Consider the following 21,800-nt stretch of genomic DNA (forward strand, 5'->3'; position numbering starts at 1 on the left):
TCTACTGGAACGACACCAGAAGGACAGGGAACGGCTGGCGCCGTCTGGCCACCCGCTACGGAACCGGCCGGTGCGGGGACAAAGCGCTTCGCGAAACCAGACCTTGAAAACATCGTTATTTTATAGACAGAGCCCCAGTACAGCTGTACTGCAGAGAACACAAAAGCTGCTGTGGTGAACGCGATCCCTACGCTGCTGCCAGAGAAAGAAGCGCTGCCCGCGGGGGCTCGGCCTGGGGACAGTCCTGGAGAAGGCGGTTTATCCGACGGAGGCCATGATCACATCCACTGGGAGCTCCTCGCTGCTGCGGGCGGTGACCTGCATCGTCACCGTGTCTGTCAGGACGAGACGAGACCGGACCAGGAGGTCATGGCCACCCCGGAACACGCCTGGAAGGGAGAGTGGGAGGAAGGAGTGAGCGCGCTGCAGGCCGCCCTCCCCTGCAAGCCCAGAATTGAACACTACTGCTTGGCAAGGGCAGGTTTCCTGGAGGTAGTCTGGCCAATCCCCAGCACTGGGCTAGGAGAGACCCTCGAGCAGCACATTTCTCACTCGTTATAACATACCTGGGCCTCTTGCTACTGTAAAACTCATGAGAGCAAAGTGTAAAATAAACTCCAGCTGAGAAAAGATCCAGGCACTCCCTTCTGTGACTACCAGCTCCAGCGCACATCCCTTTTGCTGGGCACGGGTGCTGTACTTTCCCCCACAGGCTCACTCCAAACGAGGTGCCACAGGCCATGAAGACAGCAAATTGCACCCAGCAGAGCCTGGGGCTGATCCCAACACTCCCCGCGCCACCAAAGCCTCCAGATCCTACCCGGAGCGCAGCGGGCTCCATCAGAAACTCCTGCCCTGATTTTCAGCAGGCAGCTCTGTGCAACCTCCCGAAGAGCTGCTCCTCAAGCAGAGACCTCACCCCACAGCTCACCTGCCAGGTACAGAGTGTGAGAGTTCTTGTTATCGGGCACTTTATCCGATCGCTCACAGGGCTGCATCCCCAGGAACTTCACGATATTACTAACTGCCTCTGTTAAGAAAAAGTAGATAAAATAGGCTCCATGTTGCAGGTATCTTAACAGGGACACACAAAGAGCACCTGAAGGTGACTCAAGCCCTCCCCATATGTTAGGGTTCATGCTCCTTGTCTTGAGGGACACTTGGCCAGGATAGTGTTTTTGGAGGTCACCAGGGAGGCAAAGGCAACACACAAAATACCCACCGCCACACGGCAGTTCTGTTATCTGATGCAGCAAAGGTGCAAAAGAAAGAAGAGGGTGAATGAGTCAGACTACGGAAGTAGGGGAGTGCAGCTGGCTGCACACTTACTGCACAGCCCCGACAGCCTGCTTGCTTCTCTGGGGACAGACGCAGAAGGAAGGAGACATCTTGCAGGAGACACAGGTCTTCAGGAGGAATTTGAAGAGGCCTCAGGGAGGGTGTTTCAAATCCTAAGGGGCTGGGCAAGGAAGCCCAGAGATGGCTATAGGACAAGGACACCCTTCTAAGCCATCAAAAAGACTGTTTTTACAGGCTTCTCAGGAAAAATAAAAGAACTCTAATACACGATGAAAGAGGGCTTACACCACGAGCCTGCCCACCAACCTCATGTCTTCTGCTCTTTGCATCTTTTCTTACTGGTCTCAAGAAGGGAAGTGGGAGCTCACAGCTGAGCTATGGTCTGTCTGCTTGGGAGGGTAGGGTGCGAGAGCAAAGCGAGATGTTCTCTTGCCTCCCACAACCCAGCCTGGTCTCCACAGGGCCCAGAATACTCATTTGGTTTTTTGAAACCTGAACTAACTTGTTATCACAGTAACTGTAGCTCCGCATTTAACAGCTTCAGTGAAATAGCTTGTGAAGGGTTTTGCCCCATTAGCCTTTCTGTGAGAGATCTAAAGTGAGCCAGACTGTGCGGCCAGACTCTGCCTGCTGGAGGGAATGTTAAGAGCTCTGCTGGGCTCAGACACCCCCTTACCTTCAAGGGTTTTAATAGCAGATAAAGTAAAGGTCTCTTCCTTTTCATACTCGTCACCCACTTCATCCCAGGCTGCTCCAAAGTTTGGCTTCAGAACTCGCTGAATGTGATCAGCCACTGTTACCTCCAGGTCTTCAAGCTGGCGGTAGAAGAAGTTCAAGTGAAACATGGTTGTTCTTAACCCTGCTCTCTCCAGAGTGAACTTTAGACTGGATTTCCTGAGATCAGGTGAATGTAGGAGACAGCCTTCACTTCCACTCATGGATACGTCAGAGCAAGCCCTGCCTCTTCTGGTTTGCTTGAGCAAACACGGCTTGGCTGAGCAACTGCTAGGCCTGGGAAAGCCACTGGCCAAGCCATTTCACACAGCAGGTTCTGTTCTAAGCACAGCCCTTGGCCTGACAGAGATCAAACCACTGGACCAAGGTCCAAAACAGAGGAACAACCAAAACCTAAGAAAAAACTGCTTGTGCTCACACAGGTGCAGCATTTGCTTTCCCAGGGTGCACATAAGCTTCTATTTTGCCTTTCTGGCTTATTGTTTTGTTGGCTGGTAAAGTACAGTGAGACACTGGCAGATGCTCGCTATCACCTAGCGCTGCCTGCCAGCTTAGCCGAACTGCTGCTGTGACTGTGTCTGTGCGAGGCAGAACCGGGCCTGTCCCTCCAGAGCACGTATCGAAGGGCAGTCAGTGCCAGAGCTGGCCGGACACCAGCCTGCATTCATTTCAGCGACTGCTGCAGGAAAGAGTCTCCTCCTGAGTCTAGCTGAAACACCCGGAAGAGTTTGATTAAATATCACTCAACTGCCCTGGGTGGGAAACAGAGAGAGGGGTTAACCTTCCATGTTCCATTGGGAAAAACTCTCCCCACTCCTTCTGGGAGGATGCTACATCCTCAGTGACTCACTGCACAGCAGTGCCTCTAATCAGATTCACAGCAGTGACAGGCAACGCATAGAAAACAGCCTCTGGAGCTAACAGGGCAAGCTGAGGTGGTGTCACAACATCCCTTCCTCTGCAGAGGGTAAGCACCACCCTCTGCGAGCTAGTCTCAATTTCTGACCAAGCATTAAATTCAAGCTTCTTCCTCTGTGGTAAAACAGCCTGCCTGTAAATGGCAAAGCCTGGAAGAGAGGTGCTTCTGCAGCATCGGTGCTTTCATCGGTCTTGGTGCTGTGGAGGGAAAAGCCCACCTTCCCCAGAGCAAGAACAAGGATGGCAATCTCCCTGTATCAGGCAAGCCACTAGGCAATTAACTGTGCCACCACGGAGAGCAACTCACGGAGAACAAAAGATGTCCAAGGCCCTCTGTCTCCACAAATCTGACTGTGCAGTTGCCAGAGCCCATAGGGCACAGCCAGCCAAAGCTGGAGGACACACCTTGGCCTCCCAAAACACAGGCATCCTGCAGTCAGGTGTCTGCCTGGAGAGCAACAGGAGGATGCTCCGAACAAGACAAAGCAAGTTCTGCAAACCCGCATCTGCATCCTGGGACAGACACCGGAGACAGCAAGAACCCCCTCTTCAGGCGATCCTGCCCACATCAGTGTCAGTGGTCACATCACTGTTTGCAGGGATCTAAGTACAGATCACAATAACCCTCAAAATGCCAGCAGTTCCTGTGATCAGGTACACGCCCAGCTCCTTACCACATACTCATCCTCGTAACCCTCGTCATCCGTCTCTCCTGTGTTCGGATCACAGTCCTTGACAGTGAACTTCATCATGCAGCTGAAGGTACAGGCCACTGGAGGCAGGGGAGGCAAAGGCAAAGCCCACGTTACCACCAGATCCGCACTCCCCTGCAGCAGAACAGGGCTGGGAGATTTGGGGCAGCTGGGGTCTCCCCGTTACTGTCACCAGCACAAGCTTAGCCAGCGACCTAGAGGGGGGTCTCCAACAGTTTCCGTCTCTCAAGAACAAGGTATTTATTTGTAATATTAAGGCTAGCAAACAGTAATAAAGATGGGCTCATGACGGTTGTACAAGACCATAATCCTCAGATCAACCGCTATTACCAATGAGTCTCAAGTTGTGTAACTAAACATGTCCCACCAGCGCCTCATGAAGAGGCGAGATCCTTATCTAGGGATCAGTTCATGCACTTCCGAAATGAAGCCGCCTCGCACTGCAGCACAGCAGCTGATTAATACCACCCGGCCGAGAGGGGAAGCGATGACTCAACCCTAACATGGGCACTGCTGTGTGAACAGCAGCAACCACAGAGGTGAGCAGCCCCAGAACACAAACCAGGGAGACCAAAGCATAGGTAAGGCCTGGCTCATGTTCTGGACAGTGATAAATGTTCAGTTCCAACAGACATCCCTGAAATTCTAGTGGTTTGTCTGAAATACCCCTGTGCTACTCAGAGCACCTGGGCACTTACAGCACTTCACAAGTACCAGCCTCCTCACATACTAACACTAAGAATAGACAGGCTAAAGGACTGTGCATGGGAGATAACTCAGCAGAGAGCTGAATGCTCATCTGCCAGCTCTCATAGCCTGACTCGACAATGCTACAGCACAAGGGAACCAGGAGAGGAGAAGGGAGGCCTGACAGCAAAGAGAAGTCATGCTCCGCATCACTCAGGGCTGCACCCACACCCAGGCTATAAATACCTGTCTAGGACGCAAGGTAGAACGTGTGGAGGCAAGCAATACAGTACGCTTACTTTGGGGGATGTTAGGAAAACAGAGAGCAAACTGTTTACCTGCTGTTGGATCCTCTTCAGACAGTGCCACCAGCGTGTAGCAGGTACCTGGCTGGTTGTACACCAGGGTTTTGGCAGGTACGTAGCCAATGACCTCATACCCCTCCGTTGGCTCCATCTGCACCGTGACATTCTCCAGGATCTGATCGTTCAGGGTGTTCGTGCAGTCAAACTAAACAGGGAAGAGGAAAGCAGCAACATCTTGAAGCTGCTCGCTACAGATCTAATAGCAGACTCGCTTTAGGCAGAGTGGGAGCAGGGTGTCAAGCTGTGAACCCCTAGCTCTTTGTGTTTCACAGTGCACCTCGCTATCAGCTGGCTAGTCACAGGGCTCACGCGTTCCAGTTTAGTCACAGAACAACTGTGACTACAAGCTACACATTTAAATGCTTCGAGGGAGAAACTAAAACCCTGCAGGGGACTCCAGTGCTCTGGCAAACTTTTTTTTTTTTTTTTTAAAAGGAAACAACTGAACCAGCACACAACTACCCAATGCCTGCCCTCTGCAACCCAGGCAGGAGCACAAATCCAGTGAGCACAGGGATGTGTCAGCTTCTGCCTGTTTCAGTTCACCTGTTGTATGGAACTTTTTCCTCTAAATGTACTTTGTCCTTTCTCCCTGGACAGTAATTCCCAGGTTAACTCTTTGCTGTATGGAAATGCGAGCGCTGTGTTGCCTACATCTTGTCACTTGATGCTACAGGGACACAGTGCCCCACAACAGATGGGAAAGTGATCCTTTGCACAGCCCAAACTAGGGGGAGTTTGAGCAAGTTTCAGCAAGCTTGATGGTTTTGGCAAGTCTAAATTTGCTGATTAGACTTCATTCCAGCTGCAATGACAAGCCACTTAACCTCATACAATTGTATCTGGTGGATGGACAACAGAAACAAAGATCAACCCCTATGGGGGCTGTGTAAGCAGTTCCAAGCTTTTGAAGAAGGAGCTGGCTAAGGACAAAACACTGCTGCTCACAGGCTAGCGTAGGACTCGCTGTGCCTTGAACTCCCCAAGGCCCAGGCAAAGATGCTGGCACATCAATCCTAACATCTCACATGCAGCAGCAGGGCGGTACAGCCAAGGCCAAGACATACAGAAAAAAACCCTGTACTACACAGTCTAAAATAAAACACAGGGGATGAAGAGCTCTCCCCCACCATGCCCCTTTCTTGGGTACCCTTTTCAGCCGCTCGGATACAGTAAGTTTCACTCTTTTATGCCCAAACCACGTGCCTGGGGACCCTAAGGAAAGAACACAGCTGCCCTTGCCGACTGTTCAGTGAGAACAGCCCCATCTAGTGCTTGTTTCATTTATTTTGACTGTACATTTAAGCATTGTTCAGACACACACACACGCTCCCTAACTAATTGTTTCTGGGGCTCTGCTGCCCTGGATGAGAAACTAAGGACTCCTCATTGCAGTGACGTGCTTTGAACACAGATATCCCTGAGCTATTTCTTCCCAGTGGAGCTTTAAACTGGTCAGGAGCTTATTTTCCAATCCTCTTTCAGCACCACGTGCCACAGCTACCCACCTGGAACACCATGTGGCTGACAAATGTGTGCTTGGTGCAACGGACCACATACTCGGTCTCCAGCTCTGTCAGGGCGACAGGCTCTGGGGAAGACTTGAAGAGTGGGCCCAGTCCCCGAAACTCTGGGATCGCCCCCAGTTGCTCTGAAACAGACGACACAAACTATTGCCTTCCCCAACCCACAGGAAGGTTTTTAGCAGTTTCAAAGCCCTCGTTTAAGCTGCCAGAAGCTGCTGCAGCAAGGAACTATTCAACAAACATCCATAAACTAAAGGCAGAGTCATCGCACATCTATTGCAAGATAGAAAGAACAGGACTGCAGGCAACCCCAACCCCCAGGAGCGAACAGCTGACAAAGCTGGGAGCCCATGTCACTCTCTGAAAGGAGATGGGAAAAAGCCAGAAGGGCTAAGGAAGGCTCAGAAAGAGGTGGCTATGTTGTTCTCACACACAGGCATAGGAGAGGCTTTGCATCAGTTTACCTTGGAATATTTCTTGCCGTGTTGCTGCCACCTTCTCTGGCTGTTTGATTACAGCAACAGGGGCATTTTCTGCAAAAGAAAAAGAAAACGAAGAAAAAAAACCCAAAAGATTCGAAGATGAAGAGTAAGCAGTAACTAAATCAGAAAACAGATCAATGTCTGGAGAGGGATTTGACTAAAGAGAGTAAGGGAGCTCATTGCTCATCTTGCTATGGACTAGACACCCGTATTTAGCTTCCTAAACACCTCTGGAATTGCAGCAGCTCCAGTGAGGATTACCAGCTATTACTATTATTAGCAGCTCAACTAAACTGAAACACTAATGTGGGAACAACCAGATTTGCTGGCCTTAGTCTTTACAGGAGATGTAATCCCACAAAAATCAAACAGAATGGAGCTCAGCAATTCCCAGCAAGCCCAATGCAGTTGCCTGTCTGAGGACTGGAGCTGCAAGGGAATTACTGTCAGTTTGGACCAGCATTCAGGGGACTGTTCCTCACCTGCTCTTTGCTCGACAATAGGAGCTGTTGCCAAAGGAACAGATTTCAAGTCAAAGGGTTTCTCGGAGGGCTCCAGGGTGTACTGATGCAGAGCTCTCTCCAGGCCAGGGATGGACACCGTCAAACCTGGGGACAGAAGGGACAGGTCACTGAAACCACAGATAATGCCACCTCTTTTGTCACTTGTTAAACCAGGAAAGAGGTGCAGACTTGTTTTGAGGAATTCCTGCATTACCATTCAGGATGTAGCCAGCATTGAGGGCTTTCTGCTTCTGCTCCAGAACATTCAGGTAGAAAGTAGCTCTGTCTCTCACTTCATTGTCATCATCCATCACACACCTGAGAAAAAAGTGGAAAACTTTCTTCAGTGCAAGACAGCAGAGTCCATGCAAATGAAAATGGGTAACTAAGCCACCTTACAGGGCGAGAAAGAACATGCCATAGCAGACAACCAGCAATCCACTAGTAATTGTATTAGAAAGGCAATGACCAGCCACACTTGGCTTCTGTCCACTTTGTGGTGCTGAACGCAGTGGTGAGCCCGTCACAGGATCCTGGGGACTCACTGCACTTTCTCAGGTCCACAACTAGAAGAGACTAGACATGCACGGGGAAGCTAACAAGCTCTCAAGTGAACAGGGTTTTTGACTCAGGATATGGAGAAACTCTGACGTACAACTCACCTTTTCAGTAACACCAAGATACTGGGTAACATTTCTTCATTCTGGGCTCCAAACTTGGCCAGGGCACTTACAGCACCTGTAGCACCAGTCATGAAAACAGATTTAGAAAGCAAAGAAATCAGCTGAAGTTTCCTCCATTTCCTGGCCTTGATCAAATGCCACGTCAGAGATGCTAGCACTAGTATAAAGCATTACTGTGACTAGAAAGAGGAAGATGTATTAAAGCGAAGTGCCTGCAAACCTCCTCTGTCTAGATTCAGAGTCACTGCATCTCCCTCCCCATTTCTCAGCTGCAGGCCACCTCTTTCATCAATACTACTGCAGGATCTTTGCTGTGTAAAAAGATCTGCTCAGGACTAGAGCAAATCACAATTCTCAGAAGCAGAGGTCTTCATACACTATGTCTCCTTGAAGGTCTGTCATAGGGCTGACAGCTTTCCAGGTGTGTCTCTTACCTGCCCGGACTTCTTCATGCTCCAGAACAACCCTGTTGTAGATGAAGCGAATGTATTTGGAGGGGTTGTTGGTTTTGGGCCCTTCCTGCCCCAAGAGGTGGAGGATACGAGTGGCCAGCACAGTGAACTCGCAGTCCTCGATGAATTCGCAGAGGTGAGACAGGCCTGTCTCTTTGCTCTCTGAGTTCTCCTCAATGATGCTGATGATGCAGTCCACAATGGCTCGCTTGTATTCAAAGCCGCCCTAAGGAGCAAAAGGGAACTGCTCAGCTGAAAATCTCAGTATTTTAGAGACTCTGAACTAGCCAGACAGGAAAGAATTTCCTTTGAAGAGGTCATTCGCACTTAGTGCTTTGAATCTGTATTTGAAAGGAGAAGGGCAGTAATGCTGCCCCCACTTCTGACCCTCTCTACACTCAGAGGGCCAGCTAATACTCAAGTTCTCTTGCCAGCTCCCTTCAGAATGGCTGCAGTGAAGATAAAAACAAGACCTAAAGAGGGTAGAAGAATCCATCCGCCTGAAGGGTTTACATCTCCTTCAAAATCCTCTGCTGCTAGAATCAGTACATAAGAACAGCCACATGGGAGGAGAAAAAACCCAACCCTCTCCCCTTTAGCACCAGACATCTGAGAATGAATCACAATATATTAGGATCATATCTGCCACAGCAGGACCCAGCAAATAGCCCATTAGTGTGGGAAGGCAGGCAATCAATACCTCCCTAGGCACACCCCATAACCTGACATGCCGTTAATGCTTGGTTCTCTTCAGACATTATTTACTAGTGTCCTCGATACACACCAGGGGATTAAACTGCACACTATCCTCTGCCGATTACATGCACAGTGCTGGGCATTTGGGGGATCTTTCTGGAGCTACTTTGGATTTTAAAAAGCTTTTAAACAGAATGGTTTGAACTACAAAACCACATTCAAAATTATATCATCCACCCACAGAAAATCTGGGAAAGGAGAATGGTCCATTTTTCACAGGAGCAAAATGAGATGCTCTGGTCTGTACAAGAGGCTGTAATTGGCAAAAAGTGATGTCAGAGCAAGCAGTGGTGCCAGCTGTGTTGCAGGCATGTTAGCTCATTTAGAAACAGCCTCAGCAAACCTCTGTAAAGCTGTCTTTCTGCAATTTATGTCTGACTGAATGCAGAGAATGGTTATAGGTACTCGTGATCCCTTCACTGCCACAGCACAGAGAACAGAACAAAAGGGGTCCCGTGTCATCAATAAATAGGTTGTTATCAAATCTTTGTGTACAAGACAAAACTTCTTGGAATTTGCTGTCAAAGTATAAAAGAAAGCTGGTTCAAATGTGAAACACACATGGACTGCCAACAGATCTGCTGTTGCCTGCATTTGCTTTGAGAGTTAATAAACCCCCAGAAAAATCAAAGAATGAAGACCACATTCAAAATATGCCTGGCAGTATGCGTGTAACTATTGTGCACAGCTGGCCATTTCTGTCAGTTAGACTGCAAGCCTTTTAGAGAGAGGCTCTTACTGCACAGCATTATCAGTAAAAGCCTGACGCTCACAGGGCCACTGTGCAGTCCTGCAGTTCATGCATACAAACATGGAACACAAAGTAGTTGTCCTGCAAACTTACCTCTTCCCGAAGCATAGTGAAGAGAAAGTTCATGAGGACAGCATGTTTGCGAGGGTACTTCTGACACAGCGCATTGATGGCCTGCACCACTACGACCTGCAGGAAAAGCGGGGCAAGTAAAAAAGGATTCTGTCTCACCAGGCAGGAAAAAAAAGAATAGTTGAATTGTGTCAATTTTGTGCTGGTCCCTAGACTGGAAGCTACAGTTTTGCCTTTACTTATCCAACAAATGCAGTTCCAGAAGGTACAATCCTAAGAATTGGAGGAGACTGATCTTTATACCCTGGCCAGACCCTAGCAAAAGCCCACACCCACTGGAAAGAAGAAAAAGAGATTTAATTCTCAAAAGGCATCTCCCCAGAAGAGAGCATGTGACTCTGGAGCTGGGTGCTGTATGACAAAGGCATGGCTTAGGCCGAGAGCCTCAGATTCTTTCTCTTCCCTGCAAATACTCTGCAGTCCAGTTCCTGGGAGCAGCTCCATGCAGGTTTCAGAGTGCACACACAAATATGGGCAAACACCAGGAACCTGTGTGTCCCTCCTCCTCCTGCTTCCTTACTTTGAACTCATCAGAGATTTCTGACATGAAAGAGGAGATCTGCTTCATGAGCCGGTCAATGCTGCTCTCACTGCCGGTTTTCAGCAGCGTGGTGATGGCCAGGGTGGCTATGCTGCGGTTGGAGTCTGTCACAAGGTTCTCCAGGTCTAGATTACAGGCAGTCACAGCAGATGGGTGCTTCATGGCCACCTAGAGCAGAGAAGGAAGAGTGGAAATCACTCAACAGATGCAAAAGGCCCAGATGGTAAAACCCACCAAGTCTCTATTAGCTCTCACTCCTTTCTGTAAAAATAAATGCTACAGACTGTACATGAAGGTCATCTCAGACAAACAACTGAACTGAGGTTAAAGAAACAAGCTCTTTCTTCTGCAGAATTGCATCTCTTGCTGGAAAAGTAGTAATAAATGATCTTTTACTGTTTTTAACTCTCATTCTCCTCTATATATTAAGAAAAGAAAGCTATGAACTCCCAGCAAAAATTCAGCGAGCCTAGCTGTGCAGAACAGCTTTGTGGGTGGAAGTACAGCAGTTACCAGACATTGCCATTCTGTCTTTTTCTTTTTTAGTTTACAAGGTCAAGGGCAAAGCTGGAGCAAAGAGTGGCATGGAGCAGGCAAGAAGCAACATCAGAGTTTGATGCCTGTTTTACAAGTAGCTCCTTCACCACAGGAAGCTCGGAAGGGAAAGTAGTAACACATAAGACCAGTGACACTCTTATACAGACCTGTGAAATGATTGTGGTTTTTTTTTTCCTTCTGTAAAGTGTTCTTTGAGGTTTTATTCCACTCAGAAAGCAATGAAATGTAAGGCTGTAGCCCAGGATAGAGGTTATTCACACAAAATCATCACATAACCTGGCCCCTTTTCTCTTCTGAAGTCTGCATCACCCTGCACATGAGAAACTATCACAGCTCCCGAGAGACCAGCTCCTACCTTGTTGAGGGTACGGACGGCTGCATATCTCAGTGCTGCTTTCGGGGAGCTGCAGAACAGCTGCAAAACTGCAAGGTGGGAAAACCAACAAAAGGCAGACATTTAGGCAATCTATTATTGAGAAGTGTTTCATACCTAAAGCAAGAGCTTCAGTGAAGAGACAGCTGCACACACAAGGTAACTAGAAGCATGCTTAAGAAGCAACTGTTAATTTACCAGCTTCCTCCCCTCCTCGCTCTTGTCCCCTTTGCCACACATCCCTGCTGACAACTAGCTCTTACCCACCTCCCTCTTTTTCCATGGTGCTGTTATCCTTCACTCCTCTTGAAAGCCAATTTCATCACCATGTCATCTTTCCTATTAAGTCAATTTGAACTACTGTTCTCCATTTCTGTGCAAACCCTGCTCCTTTTGCAGGGCTGGCCCATAAAGGGCACCCTCCCTGTGCAGAAAGGCAACACACAGCCTCCCCACCTGGCAACAGTCCCAGCTGAGGAGAACCTTTGGACTGGACTGAGCTGGGAAGGCAGGACCCCACCACCTTGGTTTCTTGCACGGTTACATTCAGTCTAAAGCAGGGAGATTTATCAGTTAGAATTCAGCCCTGTTTCACAGGAAGAAAGGACCCCTCCAGTAACCCACACTTGAACACACCAGGCAAATACCTTTACAGGAGCAAAGCTATTCACACACACCACAGGCTCTCAGCAGCAGCATAAAGCAACAAAAGGCACAGCAGCATTACAAGCCTGAAACTACACAAGGTCCTTGTTTCTTGGGGTAATCAGCAAGTGTGGCCACTGCAGGGCCATAATCCCCTCGCCACTGTCGTGAGTGCCACATTTACCCGAGACAGCTGGAGCCAGCTCTTTGGCAGTGCAGTTGGGCAGGTTAACGATGGCAGATGCAGCTTCATAGACCACCATCTCATGCTTGTTTCTGAGGCAGCTCTCGATGAAATCAAACAGGGGGCTATCGCGACTAAGGGACAAAAAACCAGAAGAATGAATTAAAACAAAAGGTGCTAACAGAAATGGAAGAATCCAACAGCAGAAATGGGCAGGTCCCACAGTCCCTGGAAAGGTAAAACCAGCCATAGACTTATTGTCCCCAGATTTTGCAGTGGTCATTACACTGTACTTCCAGCACGCCTGGGCTGGAAGTCAGGCTGCCTTCTGAGAAGACACCCTCTGCCTTACAGCCTAAAGGGAATCTCCCTCAGCCCTCACACACTGAGAGCTGATTGTACACACCACAAGTCTTATCTACCAGGAAGACACACTGCATACATGGTAGCCAAGTAATTGCGGAAGACAGAGAAAATGAAGCGGACTACCTCAATAAAGACCAGCTATGCAAAACAGTCCAGAGAAACAAGAAAGTATTTGATGTGCAAGAACACACACAAGACTCACAGAAGCCGTCTTATAACAATGATGAAAGCATCCTGTATTTTCTCTGCTGCCTTTTACCCAACAATAAGAGGGAAGAAGCTGCATGCTGCTCTTCAAAGGCGGAAATAAATGCCCTCATGAGATGGCAAGAGAGCCTGCAATAGGAGATGGAAGCAGGACCTGAGGAAATTCTTCCAGCAGGGCAAGGGAGGCCCCTCACCTGCCAGCCTCCTCCTCCAGCAGCTTGCTGGCTACTCGAATCATCATGCAGTAGGCAAATGGTGACTTGAGGCCGTGGCGTGTGAACTTGCTGAGCATCTTGTTGACTGCCAGGCGGTCATTCTTCCGCACATGGTAGAGCAAGCCCAGAGCATGATACTGTGCAGGGAAAGAGATTGTCACAAACCCACAGTGTGTTCTTTCCACTTTTATCCCCTCTGTTGCCCAGAGGTGCCTGGCTGAGCTCGAGCAGTTTGCTCCACAATCAGCTGGTGTTTGCTATTCCCTGTGCTGGTGGGGGTTTCCTACCTGCACCATGATGTTGTCACTGGAAGCTGCCTCCTGAGCCTCATTCACCCAGCGTTTTACCACATCGTAACTGGTCTTCAGCAGGTGCTGGGGGAGACAAAGCCATGGACAACCCATGAGAGGAGGATGAAGGAAGCTTTGGGAATCACAGCTCATATTAAGAAGCAAAGAGCCTTCCCCATGAGGGTGCTGGCAGCAGCACTTATAGAAGAGCAAGGGATCAGCATGCAGAGACCTGGCCATGACAGCTGCGGCCTCAAGAGGTCGATGATCTCCGACAAAGTCAGTGCCAGTCCCTCAGTTCACAAGGAGAGGAACAGCAACAACAAAACCCTGAAACTCCCAACACATCCAGTCCCACCACAGATGATGATTCCCAGCTTAACTGTCCCTCAGGCCTGCCCTGCAGGGAGTACATACCAAGGAGGACACCAGAGCAGAGCTGGACACACTTGGCACTTTGTCAACAATCGCCTGCTTCATGTAGCGCTCGATGGCCTGCAACATGGTACTCTGCAGGGAGAGGGAAACAACAGCTGATATGGAAAAGCTGTTAGGAGCATGAAAGGGGAGATGCAAAAGCATGAAAAGCAGAGTAGAAGATGGGATGGGGTGAAGCAGGGAAAGGTGAAGGGCCTAGGGCTGCCCCCAGGGAAAAGCAGCACTTACATCAGTGATTTGACAGAGCGCTCTCACAGCAGGGCCTCGGTAATTGTCATCCTTCCCAGTCATGTCTTTGGTCAAGCTGGTTGAAAACAGGAAGCTCTCAATACTGCACTCCTGAGCCAGCAGCTCTCAGGTGCACACACTGTGCACACAGAGCAGCAGGCAGCCAGCATCACAGCTGAATGCCCAGCAGGTAATTGTGGGCCTCAGGCAAGTCCCACTGGATTGGGAAGGCAGGTAGGCTGCATGGGCTCCTGATCACCAAGCGAGGCTGCAGCATGCACACATACCCCTGAGGCATTTGCCTTCCTTACTGAATGCTCATTCCTGCCCTTTCCCCAGGGTCCTGGTCAGTGCGAGACCATCTATGAGGGGATGGGAGTTCATCACGTCACAGCACTTGGGGCTGGTTTCTGCCTGCTGCATGGCCTCGGCCCTCAGCAGACCCTAAAGCCCCAGGCTCCTGTCTCCCCATACTGCACCAGCCTCTCAGTGGGATGATCAGCAATTCAGGAATGATTCACAGAGGGAATTTTGTTCCCCAGTGAAGTCACATCCTGTGCTGCTACAGGAGCAGTAAATCCTTGTCTACCCGTTGAAAGCCTTGAGATTTACGCCAGAAATCTACAAAAAGCTTCAAGGCATTCAGAGAGGAAAGTAGGAGTTAATAAAACCGCTTTTTGCAAAGGGGAAAACACAGCAATGCTGCCCTATCACGTAACCAGAAGAGACAATCCAAACACCCATAGGCATGGGATATGGGGACACAGCATATTTCACATACATCACTAGGAGTTCAATGTCTGTATTTTAATGGCCTCTTTTAAAGGAAAAATTTTTCCTCACCAAGGGCATTCCCTATCCTCAACCTGCTTAGGGACTACAGTTATCTCCAAGAGGTTGGACAGGTATTACTGGAGGGCATGTGAACATAACAGTAAGAAAAGTGAAGTGACTGACCTGCTAGTAACAATGATTACATCTTCTGCAATAGAAGACATCTCTTTGATAGTCAGGTAACACATCCTGCGAAGAGTTGGCTGACAAGGAAAGAGGGAAGACAGACATCATCTGAGAGGATACTGGATAGAAAGGGATTTCAGTTTCAATCTGCTTCCATGATTTTACTGTGAAGATCAAGAACCTGATACCTTCAGAGAGCCCCAGTGCCTCAGTGTGAAAGATGTATGAAACACCCCTTCCTCTTCTAAATCCCCCAATCTTAGGGTGAAGCTGCAGAAATACCACATTTAGCTGGATCTACAGTTTCATCTTTAACTTATCATTCACATGACCAATGAGAAAAGCTTGAAATCATTAGCTGAAGGCACCCTGATGCTTCAGAAGAAAGAAGGCCAGCAATTTATATTCCTGAGTCTGGGGATTTCTACACCAGTCTCATGATTTTAATGCCCTGTGGTTTGAGGGACAGCTAGTGATGGTACTACTGCTGTGGGTAGGTACTAATTCCTGGCCTCCTCCAGGACACACAGTCATTGACTCTCAGCAGGAAGCAGGATCTTTTATGCTGGGCACAAAGCACAGTGTATTTAGCTGATTATATGCTTGATCCCTGCCTAGCACAATCTCAAGAGTTAAACAACAATTCAGAGGGAGGAATCTCTGTCTCAGGAACAGAGAACGCATCAGTTAAGCTACTACAAGGTCTGGGAAGGGCTAAGAAGCTGATCTCTGCTTCTAAACTTTCATCCTACTCTTCCCACTCAGATCACGTAGCTCCAGGAAGGACAGAAAAGCTGATAGTATAAAAACACACATCTCAAGGCTGGAAAAGACACTGTTGACAACTTGTCCCACCAGATAAATACAGCAGAAAAAAACAAGCAGACTCACATCATTGGACTGAAACAGCTTGGTCATAGCAAAGAAGGATTCAGTAGCTTCCATGACACCAAGGTGCTCCCCCTAGAAGATGTTTGGAAAGAAGGAAGGAAATCCCAGTTACCACAACCAGCTTTGGACCTGCTGCAGGTGTCTCTGTATAGGTGTAAATTTTCTCTCCCTTACCTGGTTTATGAGATACAGGATCTTGGTGAGGATATGAGCACATTTTCGTGGGTTTATGGGAGTCTCATTAAACACTCGTGCCTGGAAATAAAGCACAGACAAGGATGCTGACACCAACACCCCTTGCAAACACTGTCCTGTCTGGTCTTGGCCATCAATACAAACAAGGCATTGTGAGCCAGGTATGGCAAGATTCTTAATGACTTTGGATCAGATTTCCCCTTAATTCCTGTTAAACATGGAACTTTCTTAAACAGCTGGTTCTACAGTCTGGGATTGAAAATCCAAGTGCAATTAAGGTTTAAAGGCCAAATCCTCACCACACTTTCACCCACACAAGTCTGGATTGTGTGCTAGCTAAAACACTACTCTTCCGACAGATGTACGCGAGCTCTGCGAGGCTAACAGGAGCCAACACCATTCACCACATTGCAAGCAAACAGTTAACGCTGAAACAACAGGGTCCAGGGATCAAGAAGTTTACCTACTGTTGAATAGAAAGGCATTTTTTCAGAGCAAATTCATAGACTATTCAATAATCAGTCACACCCCACTCATTAACTTTGTCATCTGCAAGGCATTTGGGGTGTTCACAGCCAATCTCCCAACCTTCCTGTTTTAGAGTGAGCTTTCCCAGATAATTTTATTCATTTTATTACTATTTATATAGTTCACAGTCTTTTTCTATTTATAGTCACAGAGACCATTTCAACTCTCTCCCTTCCTCCCTCCAACAATAAAATAAGAACTAACGGGAGTGCTGCCCATTTCCTTCAGAGCTAGCAGGACTGTAACAAACCCCCACTTCTTTGCTGAAGTTCTTCAGTGACCTACTCAAGAGGGAGAGACTTTATTCAGAAAGGGGTACACAGAGGAGATCATCTGAGGATTTACCTCTTGCAAGACTGCACTCTTCTCCAGGTGCTGGAATGGGTTGGAACCCCCACCTGCAAAATAAAGAGAGTCAAAGTCTTTCCAGGGATAGTGCTATGGGAAAGCAACTTTCTAACCATGCCCATATTTTAAAAACACACTGAGTGTTTTGGGGCAAATGTTTCATGAATACTAAGCAAACAGAGCTCCCTCTTTTAAGCAATGTTAATTGGATGTCTTCGGAGCAGTTAGGGGAGGCTGAGCAGACAGGACATTCTTTGATTTGTCATCCCCTCCAGAAGTAACTAGCCATGAGCTGAGGTGGACTGATTAGCTGGAAAGTAACTGCTCCACTGTTATCCCCAAAGACCTATTTCCATCCCTGGGGCTGGGAGCTTGCTGACAGTTAGAGCATCAATAAGACAGGCCTAGAAACAAGAGCTCAGACAAAAAGAGGTATTGCTTGCCAGACTGGTGAGTCAGGAGTGCTTTATAAACCAATCAGGAATCCACCAGTAAAGTATTTTTGGCTCTATCACTAATTAAGAGAACAAGACAGTGGACTAGAGTCTGGACACAGAGTAACTTTCATTGTTCCACTTAATTGTTTAATATAATTTATTCTGTTAAAAACCTCGCCAATTAAGGATGAAATAATCAGAGGGAAAAGCACTATGGTTCTGCATGGTCTCTATTAGCTCGCCTCCAAAGCATTTGTGAGCTGCAGCTTTTCAAAAGCTGCCAGTTATTGATAAGCAGGTTTTAATTAGTACCTATGTTCAGTCTGGCCCTGGGACAAAACACAGCCATCTCCAGCGTTGTTCCAATGTTTAACAAGCCTGATCTGCTACAGAGCACAGCTCCTGGGCGCAGCTCCGATCTGACCTGGGCTCGAAGCATCCTACACTAGTGCCAGGAGCCTTTGCAAGAGTAAGTCTTATACTTAAAGGGAAACCCATCTGCACTCTGGCTCCTTCCCGCTTCATAAACTGCCCTCCTTTGGCTCAGGAGAAGTTTGCAAATGCAGTAGGTGGCTGAACAAAGTGCAGATACTTATGTGGGGTTGAGGAGAGAAAAAAACAAGGATAAAGAACAAAAACATCTCTAGTATGAATATGAACTAGTTCTAGTATGAGCATGTAAATGTGTTCCAAAAAACCTGCCCAGAAACACCATATTTCCCATGGCCCTGAATGTCTACAGTCCCTAAATCAGCCATGAACAACAGAGCACCACCTCTTCACCTTTCATAGCACTAAGGATCTTGAAATATATTGTACGTGAGGTCTTGGACCTCACAGCACCCTGTGTCAAAGTATTCTTCCATCAGAGAAGGAGAAAGATGCAGGGAAGGCAGAGGCTGTGTGTTCAGGAAGCTCCTAGTACCGGATGACTAACAACAATTTGTACTGATTTGCAGAGAAATAGCCACCAACTGAGCAAGGATCTCAGAACAATTATATGCCCAAAATAACATCTCAAAGTGCATTTCTGAGAGCCAGAGGAAGCAGCTCATCCAAGGCTACCTACACCATCCATGAAAAGCAAAGACACAGAAGCCAATTAAGTGGACACACTCATCTCAACAAAAAGACTGTCCTGTTAGCCTTTACAGGGAAAAAAATAGGTATCCAAGGCCTGTACATTCATGGATGATGCGCTCCACCTAATACTGAGAATGACAAGCACTCAGGCTGTATATTTTGGACATATACGCAATCCACAAGAAAAAGGCACCTGCCTTTCTCTTACCTGCAGTAAATGCTAGGAATCTTCATTTGAGACACAAGCAACGGGATGAGAAGTGAATCCAATAGCAAAGAAAAATGTTGGGAAGCATGCAAGCAGTAGTGGCAGAAAGAAGAAAGGAGAGCTCTGTGAGCTCTTGGTATGAACAAAATCAACAAGAGTCAGCACCATCATACAAGGAAGTGCACCTCCTGCCAGCCTTGGCCATAGGTAACGCCAATACCTTGAAGCATGTGGCAGGTGCAAATGAAGAATAGCCCCAAAAACAAAAGTCAAGAGCGATTCCCCTCCAACAGTTGCATCACTAAATCCTCTACTTATATCAAGATGTCACTGGAGGCTTTGGACAAGGCAAACAAGGGCAAAGCATTTAATGCACATTAAAATAAAAAGTAAGCAGAGTCACACAGAATAATCACTAAGATTTACACTGAATCAATTCGCTTCAGGACACGCTGACTTGTTATGCAGAACAAGCTACGCAGAAAGCTTCACAGGGAAGATGAAAAAGATACCACAAGGCACAACCATGAACGTAAACACTGTCATATCTAGATTCAATTCCACACCACATAAAATATCAATCTCTTTCTTACTACTCAGGCCTAAAGTTTTCAAAGGCCAAGCAATCACTTCATGTTTCTTCAGTGCTCTCAGTCTTTCAGACCCACTGAAAGTGGCAGTGATCTTGTTGGAAGAGCAGACCAGGTGTGTCAGAAAAAGCACCAGAAACTACAAATTGGATTCTACCCTGCTTTAGCACCTGGTTTGAGAGTTGGGCAACTGTGAACAGGGCTAATATGTTCAATATTTAGTCTCAGGCTCCACACCTGGTGATGCAGCAGGTCACCTCGGTGTGCTGGGCCAATGCAACTGGTTTAGCCTCTGGCTGCAGCACTGAGAGGACGGCAGCAGACTGCTCTAGGGCTTCCACACTGCTTCCCACTGCGCTCTTGAGCACATCAGCCAGCCCTGCTGCAAAGCTGTGTGGCACCCTCACAGCTCCCTCCCTCGGGGGTCTCCTCTTACAGCTCCCTCCTCGCCCACAGCAGGGTCTCCCTTACAGCTCCCCCCTCGCCCACAGGAGGGTCTCCCCTCAGCTCCCCCCTCACCGCCAGCAGGGGTCTCCCCTCAGCTCCCCCCTTACCCACAGGAGGGTCTCCCCTCAGCTCCCCCCTTACCCACAGGAGGGTCTCCCTTACAGCTCCCCCCTCACCCACAGCAGGATCTCCCCTCAGCTCCCCCCTTACCCACAGCAGTGTCTCCCTTACAGCTCCCCCCTCACCCACAGCAGGATCTCCCCTCAGCTCCCCCCTTACCCACAGGACGGGTCTCCCCTCCGTTCCCCCCTTAACCACAGCAGGGGTCTCCCCTCACAGCTCCCGCCCCTACCCACAGGGGGACTCTCCCCTCACAGCCCGGCTCCCCCCCGCCTCCCCTCACCCGACTCCTCGTCCTTCTTGTCGAACTTCTTCAGCATGGTGCTGCCGAGCGGCCCCTCGGTGAGGCCCTTCCCTTCCCACCCCGTGGCAGTCCCGGTCCCGAGCCCGGTGCCGGTGCCACCGCCAGCCCCTTCCTGCTCCCCGCCCCTTCCTGCCAGCCTGTCACTGCCACCACCCGCCACAGTGCGCAGGCGCGGCCCCGCCCCCCGACGTGGCTCCCGGCGGCGGCCCGAGCCGCGGGGGTGTGGCGCGGAGCGGTGACTGACAGGAGGGGGGGCGGGGACCGATTGGGAAGGGTGCAGTCTGATTGGCGGGGAGGCGGGGGCGGGGCTAGGAGGGAGTCTGGGCCTGGGGGCCGCGCTGGAGCTGGGTCAGGGCTGGAAGTGGGGGCACTGGGAATGGGGGGACACACTGTAGGAGACACAGCATGGGGGGACACACTGGGATTGGGCGTGGGGATCCCTGGGGGGACATCGGGCAGGGGGACACCCTGGGAGCGAGGGGAAGGGCAGTGGGGCACTGGGGAGATCGGGGGACACCGGGGCCAGAGGGGGACTGGAGCAAAGGGGGGCACACTGGGACTCGGGGAGGGGAGATGTGGCAGGACATGGGAAGGGGGAGATCCTGGCAGGGGCTCAGTGCCCCGGGGGATGAGGGGGATGGTGGGGGAGAACCCCCTCCTGGGGATGGGCAGTTGTCCCCTGGACTGCCTGCCCTGGAGCATCCCCGCTGTGACACACCATCTCTGGCAGCTCCTCTTGTGCTCCATGTCCCCACTGCCACCGGCACCCCATCTCTACCCTGCACCGCCAAACCCCCAAGCCCGGCCCTGCGGCACCCACCTGCTGCAGCGGGGTGTCCCTGGGGTCCAGCGCTGCCCGGGCATCGCCTGGGCCCTGGGGCAGGTGGGGAAGGCAAAGGACCTGTTACCCACCCCGCCACCTCACCCCAACCCATCCACCTGCTGGCACATCCCTTCAATGGCTACAAAACTATGTCCCTCCCATGGGGCGCAGGGTCACCCCGATTGCTTCTGCCCCCTTCCCAAAGCCAGCACCTGCTCCAAGACAAAGGGGCTGCACTCACCCTGCAGCAGGTAATCCTCAAAGAGCATGGCCATGTCCCCCACCAGCTCCAGCGGCCTGTGTGGCAGGCGTCCCCCAGGCTCTGCCTTGCTTGCGCCGCCCTGTACTTTGCACGGGGCGGCCGCACTCTGCTTCGCACTGCTCTTATCTCCCAGTCTTGACGAAGACGGCGGCTCCGGAGGCACAATGTGATGTCCCCGTTGGCCTAGAGCAGCTGTGGGAACCCTGGGCTGGGGGCCAGCCCTGCTGCTGGTACAAGGGCTGACACCTCTCATTTGGGGTTTAACGAACTCTGGTGCCGGCCCTGGCCTGGGATGTGCCCCCACTGCAGCTCTGGGGAGAGGGAACATGAAATGGGGGTCTACAGGGCTGCAGGACTGATATAAACCACCACAAGTCGTGTCTGATGCCACGTTTTATTGTGCAAGCTTGCCAACTATGATTCTGAGGCTCAGCTGAGCTTCGTGGAGTATTTTGTGTGCTGCAGCCACCCAGAGAGAGGCGGCAAAGGGAAAACCTGCCTGGCTGGATGCAGCCCTTTTGGAGACATCCCAGCGACGGGTGAGAGGGGAGAGAAGT

The 21,800-nt window shown here is 49.7% G+C and overlaps 1 protein-coding gene across 1 annotated transcript; it reads right to left on the reverse strand.

The window, feature by feature from the left end:
* Positions 1 to 103: 103 nt before the first annotated feature.
* Positions 104 to 20,265, reverse strand: COPG1 (COPI coat complex subunit gamma 1). Its single transcript, XM_074879252.1, has 24 exons — positions 20,138 to 20,265; positions 16,967 to 17,019; positions 16,073 to 16,153; positions 15,899 to 15,970; positions 15,005 to 15,084; positions 14,048 to 14,123; positions 13,799 to 13,891; positions 13,379 to 13,465; positions 13,071 to 13,228; positions 12,304 to 12,437; positions 11,457 to 11,524; positions 10,523 to 10,711; positions 9,964 to 10,059; positions 8,346 to 8,589; positions 7,891 to 7,966; positions 7,443 to 7,546; positions 7,208 to 7,333; positions 6,708 to 6,776; positions 6,226 to 6,368; positions 4,691 to 4,862; positions 3,627 to 3,724; positions 1,976 to 2,114; positions 932 to 1,030; positions 104 to 389 (listed from the first exon to the last, which is right to left on the reverse strand). The coding sequence occupies exons 1-24, from the start codon at positions 20,172 to 20,174 to the stop codon at positions 259 to 261; spliced, it is 2,625 nt and encodes an 874-aa protein (XP_074735353.1). The 5' UTR covers positions 20,175 to 20,265; the 3' UTR covers positions 104 to 258.
* Positions 20,266 to 21,800: the final 1,535 nt, after the last annotated feature.

This window comes from Strix uralensis, chromosome 10 (assembly GCF_047716275.1).
Source record: "Strix uralensis isolate ZFMK-TIS-50842 chromosome 10, bStrUra1, whole genome shotgun sequence".
Taxonomy (NCBI): Eukaryota; Metazoa; Chordata; class Aves; order Strigiformes; family Strigidae; genus Strix; species Strix uralensis.